Source organism: Vicugna pacos, chromosome 2, assembly GCF_048564905.1.
Source record: "Vicugna pacos chromosome 2, VicPac4, whole genome shotgun sequence".
Classification (NCBI taxonomy): Eukaryota; Metazoa; Chordata; class Mammalia; order Artiodactyla; family Camelidae; genus Vicugna; species Vicugna pacos.
The window spans coordinates 71591788-71605845 of NC_132988.1; the positions used below are offsets into that span (position 1 = coordinate 71591788).

The following is a 14058-nucleotide window of genomic DNA, read 5'->3' on the forward strand; positions in this document are numbered from 1 at the left end:
TCTTTAGCCTAGCTTTAGCGTTAAATGAGCTCTAATTGGACATAAGCAGACAATGTAGTTAATGAGAGTTTTAGATTTCCCAATCATGCTAGATTGTGATTTTGGTTTTGTTTCTGGAAAGCAAAGCAAAACAAAACAAAACAAAACAAAAACATGGGACATAAATCTCCAACCAGCAGTGCTTCAGTGATCTCTGTTTCCTTGATCCACTTTGTGAACTTTGGGGTAACTGAAAGACAGGAGTGTGTCTGTGAATCCAAGGGGAAGAATTTCCCTTACTAAGTTTGGAAATTTCCCAGACATTTTACGGACATCTACATACAACCAGAGAAGTTTGTAAAATGCTGGTATTGAGTCACTTTTGACTCCATGCATTGTATTAATTAGGTTAATCTGGTTAGGAGAGGCAGGCAAATTGTACACCTACCTCTGTGTAATGAACCCTTCCACAATGGCCAGGGTATAGTTTTCTATTTTTTTCATTTTAATGAGTTTTGCATTATGACAGTTGTAATATATATGCATTGTAGAAAATTAGAAAATTCTGACAAGCAAACTTAAAAAAAAAAAGCACTTCCTCTTCTAACCATCCAGAGACCACCACTGTTCAACCTTAGTGCATGGGTGTATTTTTCAAATAAAGTTGCTGATGCTTGGATAAGGCTTGAAACATGGCCACCACTGGTGAATGTGCACTTACTCCAGAGGCAATGGCCTTCCATTTCCAAGACAACATTCAGAAACACTTCTTTCAGGAACATTTTCTGAAATGTTTAGTCGAGCTTTCAAAGAAAAAATTTTAAAGCAAATCCCCAGTGATATGCCTGAATTAAGTTGCCATTATTCCAAGACACGTACACTTTTTCATTCTAATTCTTTCTGTACAGGAAATCATTACCACCCCTTGAGTCAATCAGCCCACTGTTCAGAGGATTCTGGTCTCTGACCCCATAAAATAGGCTTGTTAGCCTCATGCATCTTTCCTTACTTTTCCATTAACACTTGAACAGAAAAAAAAATCAGATTTCCACTGCCCTACCTCATCAAAATCATAAAAAAAAATTGTTCCAGGGATCAGATACTGTTGTGTATCTACAATGATAACTCAGAATCTTACGCTCAGTCAGATGGAGAACCAGAGGAGCCAGCTACAGTTCAGGACCAGGAAAGGTTAATCTGGAGTATTGATCTCCTCCACCCTTCACACATGATGAGATTCGTGAGAGACTGTGGTTTTGTCACTGAATATGGTTTAGGGATGAATTTCAGAATACTAAAATCTCTCTCCTTTTGTGGAAGCAGTTTTTGAAATGTTAACTCCTAACTATTTTTTAAGGGAAATCTTTCTGAAATGTATATTTTCCTGACTCAAAAAACAAAACAGACTGTGCATTATTCTTGCATCTCTAGGTGACTTGATGTTGTTATTACAGAACTTCAGTGATGTAGTGATGCTGTGGGATGCTGGTGTGGTCCAGCCATTAGATGCCAGTAGAAGTCTATCCTCCCATCCTGAAACCTGGCTCTGCAGGCACCATGATAGGCCTTGACCTATGTTACCTCGTCAGTGTCCCTACCCTCCTGTGCAACTTCTGCAGCCCACAGCCCCTTCTTTTCGGTTTCCTGGCCCTCCTCCCCTCTCATTATTTCCATCTTCCACTACCTTTCCTCCTCTCTTCAATTTTTTTTTTCAATTTGGCATCTAAAATTTTGCCTTTTTAACCAGAATCAGTGCCTAGAAATTTGTGGACAGGCTGAACCATTAGTTCCCTTTGGCCACCCTTTCCCCCTTAACTTTTCACCTTCCAATTCAGCAGTCCTCTAGGGCCTGTCCCATTGCCTTTATTCTTGATGTCACTGATGGCTTCCTGGCTATTTTTGTTCATCCTTCTCCTCAGAGGCTGTCTGGACCATTAAGAGTTAACCAGTAACTGTGACTTATTTTCATCACCTGTCCTGTTGGAGAAACCACACCACAGTCACCTAGGATCAGTGAAGGGATCTGTGAGCCTCTCCGGGTGCCATGCCTCTTACACTCTGGCTGAAAGTAGTGCTCTGAGCATGTAAAGCCTCCTTATGCTGTGCACCAAAGCTGTACTTTGTGAAACAATAGCTTAATGATTCGTGGCGGGGCTTGACAACCTTTGGCATGCCTTGGTGCACATGGAAAATGGTAACATTTGCACAGCACTTTAGGGTAAGTAAAGGACGGTGCACAGGGCCAGCTGCTCAGGCGCCCTGAAGGTTGAGGGGTTCAATGTCTGTATACACACCTGTAGCTTTTTCTAGGCACCACAATGGGAAGCCTAACATAAGGACCTGTCCTGTTCCCAGGGGAATGGGAATGGAAAGAACTAGTAACTGTGTGTTATATGTATACCAGAAAGTTCTCTGCACTATCTAGGAACATTATTTTGAGTCCTAACAGGATTGCCTTAGGTTTAGAGCTTAACAAACAGAAAACATTAGTGTAAGAATAGATAACATTTCTTTTTTTAAAAAAATTTTTATTGAAGTGCAGTTGATTTACAATGTTAGTTTCAGGTATACGGAAAGTGATTCAGTTATATGTATACATACATACATATTTTTTTCTTTTCAGGTTATTTTCCATTATATGTTATTACAAGAAAACAAATATAGTTCCCTTAGCTAACATTTCTTGAATTTTCACTAATTGAGAACATGCTGTTTTAAGTGATTTCTGTGGATATCAAGGAAGAACCCCAGCCTCATGTGAGTGAGATCATATCCTACCTTCAGCCTGTTTTTTTCTCAACCTGTGAATTTAAAGTGGTTTTTACATCTTTAAAAGGTTGTTAAAGAATGAAGTACACAGAGAAAAATACACAGTAGAGAAGATCTATGGCCCCAAAGCCTAAAATGTGTACTATCTGGTCCCTACAGCAAAAATTTGCTAACTTCTGTCAGACAGGATGGCAAGAGGTAACAAGACTCCAAAAAAGATCCAAAAGACATGAGTCAGTTGCTGAAAACTCCACGTTGCTGAAAGAAGACAATTAGACTCAATAGTTAAGAGCAAGACAATTTCAATTTCCAGCACAGAAAACAGCAGGAGCATCACTTGGCAGTGTCAGATCCTCTGCCCCTAAATTCTGCATGACACAGTGGGTCCAGATGGCCCCAATGCAGGCAGTTGTGCTACAGCTGAGGAATTTGGGACCCAGAGCTCAGCATCTTTCTAGCAGTGAACAAGCCAGGGAGCCAGTGGCCAGAGGGTAGTCATTCTGTGTCACTTTGACCCACTTAATTGGCTACATGACTTGTTCCAGAAATGGCTCAGTGTCAGAGGGCCATGAGGGCTTGCCACTTGGCATACTCTGCAAAGAAGTGTGCAGATGTTTGGGCCCTGGGCTGGCTGCTTTCCCAACGATAGATTGTCCCTATCATCCTCACCACAATCCTGTGAAGTAGACACCATTCTTATCCCATTTTACAGATGAAGAAACTGAGGCTCAGAGGAAGAAAAGTAACAAACTAACCTCCCCAAGATCAAAAGTGACTTGCCTATAGGTTGCAGAGCTTGTAGATAGTGAGCAGTGATTGAACCCAGATCTGTCTGAATGCAGGGTCTAAATGATGTACAATCGCCTTATTCATTCGGCAGGAAGCCAAGAACCACAAAAACTGGCCTGAAATTACATACCTGATAAAATAATTTATTGTCTTGCCTTCTTAAATAACAGTAACGCTGAAAGATGGCATTTTGGTAATGTATGGCGCTTGCCATGCACAACCCATTTGAAGATTTACATGTGTCTAGATGCCAGCAAAAGTTTGCCAGAAACTTTCTTGGAAAAAAAAATAGATTTGGCTAAGTTTTACCTTTCCCAGTTGTTTTGAATGGTTTCTTTACAGTATGGAAGGCAGAACACAGATTTAATTACCCTTCTCTAGCTAATGTTCAAACTGCCTAATTACACTGAAAGCATTCGTTGCAGAGATTATAAACAGCATCTCACAATAAAATATTCCCTCATAATTTCACCAGGCCCACCAATTAAATGAAGTCCCAGACATCTCCCAAACCTTCTTTGCATTATCTTCCCTACATTTCCCCAAGCAAGTAATTGATTTTTATGCACAGTGCAGAAGCAGGTGCAGAGACGTGCCGTGCATGCGTGCCTGCGTGTGGAAAATGAACACAAACAGCAGAGGAGGCTGCTGGAAATATATACATGAACTTCAGTGACAAGGCTAGGACTGAGAATGAGTGTATATGGAGGGGGCAGGGCTGCTATATATGACTTTGGCATTGCAGATAACTGAAACCTCTGAAATTAAGCAAAGGGAGAGAATTGAATGGAAGAAATTAGTCTTCCTTATATCCAAAAGCAGACCGTATAGACAAGTTCTCAGGAAAGACCAGTAAATCTCTTCGTAAGGAATCCAGCTGGCTCTGCTCTCCAGAGTCTCAGGGTTCCTCATCCCGCTCTGCTGTTTCTTGGCAGGAGAATGTCGCACTAACCAGCTGGGCTCTGGGGTCAGACAACTGGGTTCACATCCCTGCTTGGCCACTTCAATTACTGTATCTTTGCCTCAGTTCCCTTGACTGCAAATGCTTGAATTTACTTGAGTTCTGTCAGATTTAAATGAGATCGTACCTGATATATACTAAATGCTCAATATTATTTGTATTTGTCTTTCATATTTGCTTCATTCTTTTTCTTTTTAAGAACTCACTTTTTTTAAGATTATTTTTTATTTTTTTGGGGGGGGGATAGTTGGGGGAAGTAATTTGGTTTGTTTGTTTGTTTGTTTTAATGGAGGCATTCGGGATTGAACCCAGTACCTCATACATGCTAAGCACACACTCTTCCATTGAGCTATTACCCTCCCTACTCCATTATTTTTCATCTACCGATTGGCTTCCTTTTCTTCTTAAACAGATGGGAAGATGTCCTCCCAATTTTTCCCAATTCAAACATTAATTCTCACTTACTACCTAATGTCTCAGTCTCAAATACAATTTTCTAGAGGATGGAATCTGATCGATCTGACTTGGGTCATGTATCTACCCTCACCTCCTGCCCCCGTCCAATCAGCCATGGTTGGAAAACAGGACCCCAGAGTTTGGGTGAGACCACAGGGGTTATTCCTTTGTTAGATGGGGATGTCTGTTCTTAGAAGAGAGAGCATTTTCATAACACATTCACATCCACTATAAATACTGAGAGCTATAAATGAGAGACAGTAAATATTCTAGTAGTCCTATCTGTAAACAGTAATTATATTAAGGAAAGGTGTGTAAACTAAACCTTATCTTAAATAGTACATAAAAGGATCATGAACTAAAAATTATTTGTAAAGACTCCTTTTAACTTTGAAACAGTAGCTTCCCCAAATATTCATTTTGTGTATTAAAAATTAAAATAGTTGAGGTGTTATCTAACAGGGTTATATCAAGTTCAAGAGATGAAATGGTGAAATTTTAAAGTCTGCCACTCTATTAGCTTGATCACCTTTTGAAGAAAGTGAACCTGACAGATTTTTCATTGTTTGTGGTTTTCTCTTGTGACTGATCAATAAGGACAGGCTGTTCTGTTTTGAAAGGAACTAAAGTCAAATACAAAGAAGCAAGGCAGCACCTACTTCCTCCTGAGATCTTAAATGATCTTTGTCCTCCCTTCAATTATTTGAGACATAAACAGATTGTCAGTATCCTGCCTCTAGTTATAGCTGTGTTTATTTTATTAATTCAGAAAAGAATTTGTTTCTGTTGGATTCAGCTTTCACGGTGTGTCATACAAGGCCCAGCACTAGGCTTTGTGAGTGAAGCCAAGAGGCATGAGATGCAGTCTGTTCTCTTGGGGACCTCACTGTGGGAGAGATGGCCATGTAGGCAGTGGGCACATTCACACTGCTTGGGGGAGAAGACTGAGTATACAGTGGATACACTCACACTGCTGTGAGAGAGATGCTCATGTATACAATGGACACATTCACCCTGCTGTGGGAAAGATAACCATTGCTCAGTTAACTCTGGAGCGTGGAACTTTGCACACACGGGCACTTAGTCATTTCTTTTTGAATGAACCAGTAGTTGCATCAAGGCAAAATGATAAAAATGTTATTTGACAATTACAAAATGCCGTGAAAGTATAAAAGAAGGTCATTCACTCATCAAATAAATACTGCTTGTGTGCCTACTGTGTGCCAGGCACTGTCCTGAGCATAAGCATGCTGCTATTACTTATGGGTAGAAACTTGGAGAAAATGACATGAATGAGTTGACCTGTGTGCAGAGACTTAAAACTCAGATCCACGGGCTTAAACAGGCATCAGTGTACCTGAGAGAATTCCAAGAGAAATTCAGTTTGACTGAAGATGACAGGTGTTGGGGGGGACGCACGATGGCCAAGATTACAAAGGTAGTATAAGTCAAAAATCACTGAGGAAAGAGCCTTCAGTGTTGCAGGATTAGTTTGGGCTCAATTTTGTAGACAGTGAAGAGCTGCTGAAACTTTTGAAAAGGAAATTCACATAAGCAGGCCATCCTTGAAAGGGATTTACCTGAAAATGCTATATTGGATGGATTAGGTCGTTAGAGGTGGGGGCATCAAGGATGAGGCCTTGCAGCAAGGGAGTGATAATGGGGTTGTATAGAAAAAAAGGAAAAGAAAACAAATGAATAAGATAAACATTGGAGGGAGGGTTAGAATCCACAACATACGGGGAACATCATTAATGTAAAACCGTGGAAACTAGAAAACAAATCAGGTGAAAATAGTAAGAGACCAAGATGTCAAAGATGACTCCTGAGCTTGGGAGATTGGAGGCACCATTAATAAGAATGGGGACCAGAAGAGAAGGGTCAGATTAGAAGGGAAGGTGGGAAGTTGAATTTTGGATATACCAGGCTTGAGGTGAAAGCAGAGTATCCACATGGAAATGTGTAGCACATCCATGTTCAATTTAATTCAAGCATGTAAGTCCTGGAAGTCACTGCAGTAGGTTTTTAAAGGAGTGACCTTCACCTATGAGACAGTAATTTCATTGATATCTTCATCTACAAAACCAGTTTTTCCAGCTGGAAGGCGGAAGAATTTTGCAACTGCAGTATAAATAGGGATTAGCAAGCACCTCCGGAATACTGTTGGCCTTAGCACAACACAGATCTAGCCAGAGATGAAACTCAGATATACAGGAACAGTACCAGAAACAGCAAATGGACCTCAGGCTCTGTCTGTGATCTAAGAGACAGGCACTTAGGACCAACCAGGGAAAGTCTTGGAAAGTCACGATTTACTATCAGCTGAGTTGGGAAGACACTGAGAATCACAGCAGGGAGTGGGAGGTTAGGATCAGAAGGTGGGGAATAAGCCAAAATAATGGGTTTCAACCAAGCATAGTAATTAGAATAATTAGACTAATTTTGCCAGATGGCAGTTTTTCACCTTTGTTCACCTTTAAGATATTTGGCACATAAATTTCAGTTTGAGACCCTTTGGTGTCGTAAATTTGCTACTAAGTACTTGACAAAGATAATAGCTGAAGCCATCAGATTGAGTGACATTGTGAAGGGAAGTTCCTATATTTATGCAGTGGTAAGAGGAGCTAAATATGGAGAAGACAGAAATAAGAGAGGGACCACAAGGATGCACTATCATAGAAGCAACAAGAAGATAGTTCACAGCCAATCCTTCCAGGGGACTATGTAAAGAGAAATATATATTTTCACTATGTGCAGAGCACTGTGCATGGTGCAAAAGAAGTCAGATGATATGGGTTCTGGCCTCTAAGAGTACTTTTCGAAGAACATAAGGGATATATGAAAATTTGGTGGGAAGGAATAAAATGTGTAATAGGTTACTAAAGGATATGAAATCAATTTCTACTTCTGAATGTGATGGAGGAACAAAGACCAGATTTAACTTTCTACCTTAAACAACTAAAAAAAAAAATTAGAAGAAAATATCTGCATCAGCAGTTTTTCAATATTGGATAAAAGGCAGTAATTTCTAAGAGAAGGGAAATAAACAAGATGAGCCCAACAATTGCCTCAGCTTGATTCTTAGAGTTTTCAGGCTAGGGTGCAGAGAAAAAGAACTTAGGCAGATCCAGGGATTCTCTCTGAGTTGAAGAGGCAGAGTTGAGAATTATAGGGGGTGACAAAGCAGGTAGAATTCCCAAAGAAGGGTACCAGAACTACAGAGAGAGAGAGAGTTCCAGAACCTGAAGAGGGTTCTTTTCAAGTCCTGAGTTGTGTGAAAATTTCCTGGAGTTGAGGAAAGTATCACCAGAAAGGAGTTGGCAGAAAAATTCCTGACATTCACACAAGATTGGAAATCATTCATGTTCCCAGAAACCAGAGGAGAGAAACTTCATAATGCATGCGGAATCAGGTTCAGTACTCAGAAAGATACAAGCTAACCCTAGGCTAAGGGCTGTTGTGATCCCACCTAACAAAATTTAAATACAAGCTATGAAAGGATCAAAATGTTTCCAAGTAATTAGCCATGTCCCAGAACAAAGTTGAAACACTTAAAATAATGCAAAAAAACCCATAATATTTAACACTTGACAACATAAAAAGGCATAATGTCTGCCTTCTAGTCAAAAATTATTAGGCATATAAAGAAGCAATAAAATAGAACTCATAAAGAGGAGAAAATTTGATCAATAGATCCAGACCTAGAAATGATACAGAAGATAGAATTAGTAGAAAAGAACATTAAGATAATTATAATAAATGTACTCCATATTTTCAAACAGATAAAAGAAGGAAAGAGCATTTTAAAGAGGGATGTGGAAGACTTTTTGAGTCAAATCAAACCTATAGAAAAAGATTTAAAATGTCGAATTTGAAACAACACTGAATAGGACTAACGGAACTAGACACAGCATAAGAAAACTTAGTAAACTTGAAGACAAAGCAATAGAAAATTTCCAAAATGACACATGAGAAAAAATACTTACAAAATAAATGCACAAAGCAGTGATGAGTTGTGGGGCAACTTCAACTGGCCTAATATACATGTCCTTGAAGGAAATGGGAGGTATAGAAAAAATATTTGAAAACCTAATGGCTGAAATGTTTCCCAATTTGATGAAAACTATTCACTTAGAAATTCAGGAGGTTTGACAAACTCCACACAAAAGAAACATAAAGACAACTCCACCAAGACACATCTTAATCAAATGTTTAAGATCAATGAAAAAGAAAATGAACTTAAAGCAGTCAGAAAAAAAGACAATTAATAAAAAAAAGATAAAAATTATAGCAGACTTCTCAGAGAAACAACCACAAGTGAGAAGAAAGTGAAGCAATAGCTTTAAAAGACTGAAATAAAAAACTATCGATCTAGAATTTTGTACCCAGCAAAAATAACTTTCAAAAAAGGCAAAGTAAATATTTCTTCCAACACAAAAGCTTAAAGAATGTGTCGTCAACAGACAAGTAAGTAAGACATGCTTAAATGTTGAAGGAACTCCTTCGGGCAATTGTCTTTAAAAATAACACTGTGTTGTGTACTATATATGTATATATATATATATATATATATATATATATATACCTCCTCAAAAAAACTTAGTACTAGTCAGCTTCTACAGTAGTTGCCAATGATCCCCACTTCCTGGTATAATTCCCTTTCCTGTGTATGAGATGGACCTAGAGACTTGCTTCTAATGATTGTAGTGCATCGAGAGTGCTGGGACATCACTTCCAAGTTAGGTTATAAAAGAATGATTTCTATCTTGCTCACATTCTTCTCTGTTTTTTCTCATTTGCTCACTCAGATGACACAGTCTATCATGCTGTGTGCTACATGCTAAAGAAACATAAGTGGTAAAGAACTGAGGGTGGCCTCTGGCCAACAGCCAGAAAGAAATTGAGGTCTTCAGTCCAAAAGCTCACCAGAATCATGCCAACTACCAGATGAATGAACTTAGAAGCAGATTCTTCCCCAGTTGAGCCTTGTTTTGATTGAAGCGCTGAGCACCTTGCCTGTAGCTTCATGAGAGATCCTGAGACAGAGTACCCCAATTCCTGACCCACAGAAACTGTGAAATAATACATGTTGTTTTAAGCTACTCAGTTCTGGGATAATTTATTATACAGTGATATGTAGCTGATATACCAGAAGAGAGGAAATGAGGTATATATGGGGATAAATATAAAATACTTTTTCCCTTATTTATTACATGTCTTTATAAGACAATTGAGGGTTTCAGCAAGAATAGCAACAATGGATTGTAATTTTAATAACAAAGAAAGAAGTGAAATATAAGCTGTTTATTATATATTAATTACACATTATTTATATACTCAAAAAAGATATAAACAAAAGTATAAGGAACAGACAATAGATGTTTAGAGAAGAGAAATGTCAATGTGAGTTATAATTATTACAAAAGCCTTCACAGAAGACAGAGGATTGAGCAATAATGTCAAGCTTTGGTAAAAATGGTAGAAGAAAAGTGAGGAGAAGCTGAGGTAGAGGGCAGAGCACCAGGAAAGCCAAAAAAGTGGGAATTGGTAACATGTGTGAAGGGGAAGAAGTTAATACCCACCATTAGGCACAGAATGCCTTTCGAGGGAAAAAAAAACAGTCTTTCTCTATCTTTCCAGGATAATTTCTTCCAGAAAACCTCTATAAGGCAAGTTCCTATAAAGTCTATAACATAATTATTTTTAATTTCAAGAGATGTTGCTACTTCCTGAGCCCTGAAATTAATCCAATCATAAAAACAACACCAAATCCCCTTAAAATGGACATTCTCATTTCAGTAGGTGACGTTAGTTGTCTTGATGGCCTTCCAAGACAATGTCCCTTCATTAATTACTCTATGATAAGGCTAAATGCTTTCATTCAGTTCACTTATGGGTATTGCATACCATACCCTTAAACTTTTATTGTCCTTTTTTAGCCCACAAAAGACAAAATAAATCAATAAAAGCAATGCAAACTGTGCATAAGCTTGTCACTACTGTAGACTTGCTAGCCAAAAATACTGGGAATACTGCATCGCTGGGAAGATGACCTCATGGGGGCTCTTGTTTCCTAGTGCTCAGCGACTTGAGAGGTGCACACCATCCAAAGCAGTTCTCATAAATGTGAATGAATGCATCTTCACAAGCCAAAGCAGGTATGACTTGAAACTCCTTGCAAATTTAAATTTTCATAAATCAAAAGGACATAAATTTAAATTCTCATAAACCAAAAGGATACACCCCAGAGTATGACTATAATGGGAAATAAGCTGAGGGAAGAATAAATTAGACCAAGTTCAGGAAGTGTTTTAATAATTAGATGAAGGATTTAGGGACTTAACTGGGAGGTTTAAAAGATCTGGGAAAGGGACATGACATGATGAAAGATGTCTGGAAGATTAATCTAGAAATCATGTACAGAGTAGAGTTAGGCAAGGGAAGAGTAAGGTGGGAAGGCTGTTTAAGATGCCATTGTGGAGGAGACTGGGTAAGGTGTGCTGAGATTGTGAGTAAAAGAAATGACAGTATAACACCAAACACATTTAATAACAATAATAATTAATACTTGTTGAGTGCTTCTTACATGCCTGGTGTTGCTCTAAGTGCCTGTATATTAACTATGTATTTAACGTGTATTTACTATGGCATATTTGTATACACTATTATTATCCCCATTTTACTTTTGAGAAAACTGAGGACCCGAGAGGTTCGATAACTTACCCCTGGTCACAAAGCCAACGAGGAGTGGAGTTGAGGTTTGAACAGAGCAGTCTGGCTTCAGATTTGTGTATGCTTTGTGGATCCTCAAGCATTTACTTTGTGGGGTCCCTGTGATGGGACTGAGAATGATGGTAAAGGAACCCAGTCCAGGAGAGATCCAGAGCCACTCCCTTCTCTCCATCTCCTTGGCCACTACCTGTGTCCAGGACAGCGGCTCCTCTTCTCTGAAGCAGTGTCTGGCTGCTTTCCCTGGCTCCAACACTGGCCAGGCTCCAGCCAACTCTCTGCCCTCACCAGGATGACCTATTGAAAGCACAAAGCTGATCACATCACCTCTCTGTTCAAACTCATTGGGATAAAGGCCAGAGCTCATACATATCTTATAAGGCCCCATGCAATCTGGTGCCAGATCATTTTGCATCTTAGGCTCCAGACATAAGACTTCATGCTCTCTCAGGCTGCAATTTTGTATGTGATGCTCTTTCTGTTTCAAATCCTGTTCCCCCTCCTTTCCGCCCATCCTATTCTTCATGGACTGTCTTTGACTCATTCCTCACATCCAGTCTGAGAGGTAACTTCTCTTAGAAGTGCTCTACCTCCCTGACCTATGTGTGCCTTTGGCGCACCTCTGACATGCTTGGACACTGCCCTGACCTAATTATACTGCATTCTACCCTCATGCTTAATAATTGGCTTGCTCCACTGAATATTAAGTTCTGTGAGGCTGGTGATTCAGTTTGTTATTTTCTCCCCAACACTTAGCATGGTATTAAGTACATAGTGGATTCTAAATAATTGTTTTAATTGAAGGCTAAACAAGGACTAAGTTTGACAGGATATCAAAAACAAACTTGAGAAAGACATCAAATTTTCTTTTTCTCTCTTTTTTTTGGGGGGGAAGAATAATGTATTTTTTAAGTTTATTTTGTATTGAGGTAACATGGATTGATCACATTGTATAAGGTTCATGTGTACCACATTATATTCCTATTTCTGTATACCCTACAACATGCTCACCACCAAAAATTTAGTTCCCATCTGTTAAGACACAATTGATCCTCTTTCTCTTTACCCATGTCACCCAGGAACCCCCCTGACCCCTCCCTGTCTGGTAACCACTACTCTGTTCTCTGTATCTACTATACCTATGTCAAATTTCCTTTCATACATTAAACCTAACTGGTGCCATTGGCAGCATCAGGAGAATTATTTTGGAATTGCTCAGTTTAGGCTGGTACCTGTGATTTGGTGATAATTTGTCATCCAAGAAGAAATGACCTGTGTGCAGTGGAAATGAGAGAATCAGGGCTCATTTATGAGGCTGGAGATTCCAACTTGATAGTTTTTCCGCTTTTTAGAAATTTTATCACATTTTCAAAGAAGACTTCACTTTCCTCCCTTTGCTCAGCAGTGTTTACCTAGACTGATTGTGGATTTATTATGGTGAAACAGAAATCAAAATTGATACCTGGCATATTCCTCCCTAGGTCGTGTGTACAGCTGTACATAGAAAGGAGAATTCCTTTTCTCTGTGTGGCTTAGAAAGTTTGCTTGTACTTTTTTTATGCTGCTGTTACTTGCTTAGGTTGTGAATGAAAGGGTGGATTTCAGAGAGAGGAGCCAAAGCTGAAGTGGTCTTGATTCAATTACACAGCCAATAGAAATGCTATTCATGATCTCGTGAAGAATAATTTTGGCTTTTCTATATATCATTATTTGATAAGGGTTTAGTAAAAAGTAGATTTTCTGGATGAAGACTTGTGAATGCAATTACAGCCCCATAGCTTTATGAAGCCAGAGTGCTTCTGCTCCAGCATGCAGAGACCTAACAGTTGATAAGTGCTTTTAGGGTGAGATGCGAATCTGTCTGCTAAAAGCAGCCTCTGAGCTAGAAAGACGTGTCCCTGTAGTCTGGCTGACAGGACACATGGGCATCTGTCCTAGGGACTAGGGAATGACCCACTCATTTCCTTCTAACTAGATACAGGAGGAATTTGTATGTTTGGTGGGGCAGAAACAAGTCTTCCTTACTGTTGAATCATTTAGAAGGGTGTGTGTGTGTGTGTGTGTGTGTGTGTGTGTATTTGTCTTGGTATGTGTGTGTTCATCTGTAGCTTAATATTTCACCACAATGCAAACAAAGTGCTTCCCTTATTAGCCTTGGTATCTAGAGGAATAAGATTCCCCCTTTTGTGAGCTGTGTGACTTTGGATGAATGGATAAAGAAATTGTGAGATATACATATCTCAAAGAAATTATGAGATGTGCACATACACACAATAGAATATTATTCAGCCTTGAAAAAGAAGATCTCTGCAACAACATGGGTGAACCTGGAGGACATTATGCTAAGTGAAACAAGTCAGGCATAGAAAGGAAAA

The 14058-nt window shown here is 39.2% G+C and overlaps 1 protein-coding gene across 3 annotated transcripts in view; it reads left to right on the top strand.

Moving 5' to 3' along the window:
• The window catches only part of PARM1 (prostate androgen-regulated mucin-like protein 1), a 96553-nt gene that overhangs the window by 32990 nt on the left and 49505 nt on the right, over positions 1–14058 (top strand). Inside the window, exon 1 of one of the 3 annotated variants that reach the window (XM_072941462.1) lies at positions 8261–8366. The exons of the other annotated variants lie outside the window; for them this stretch is intronic. Within the exon in view, the coding sequence (XP_072797563.1) occupies positions 8351–8366 (16 nt within the window). The 5' untranslated portion in view covers positions 8261–8350. Of the gene's footprint in view, positions 1–8260; positions 8367–14058 lie in introns of those variants that run through there. 3 annotated transcript variants of the gene reach the window in all.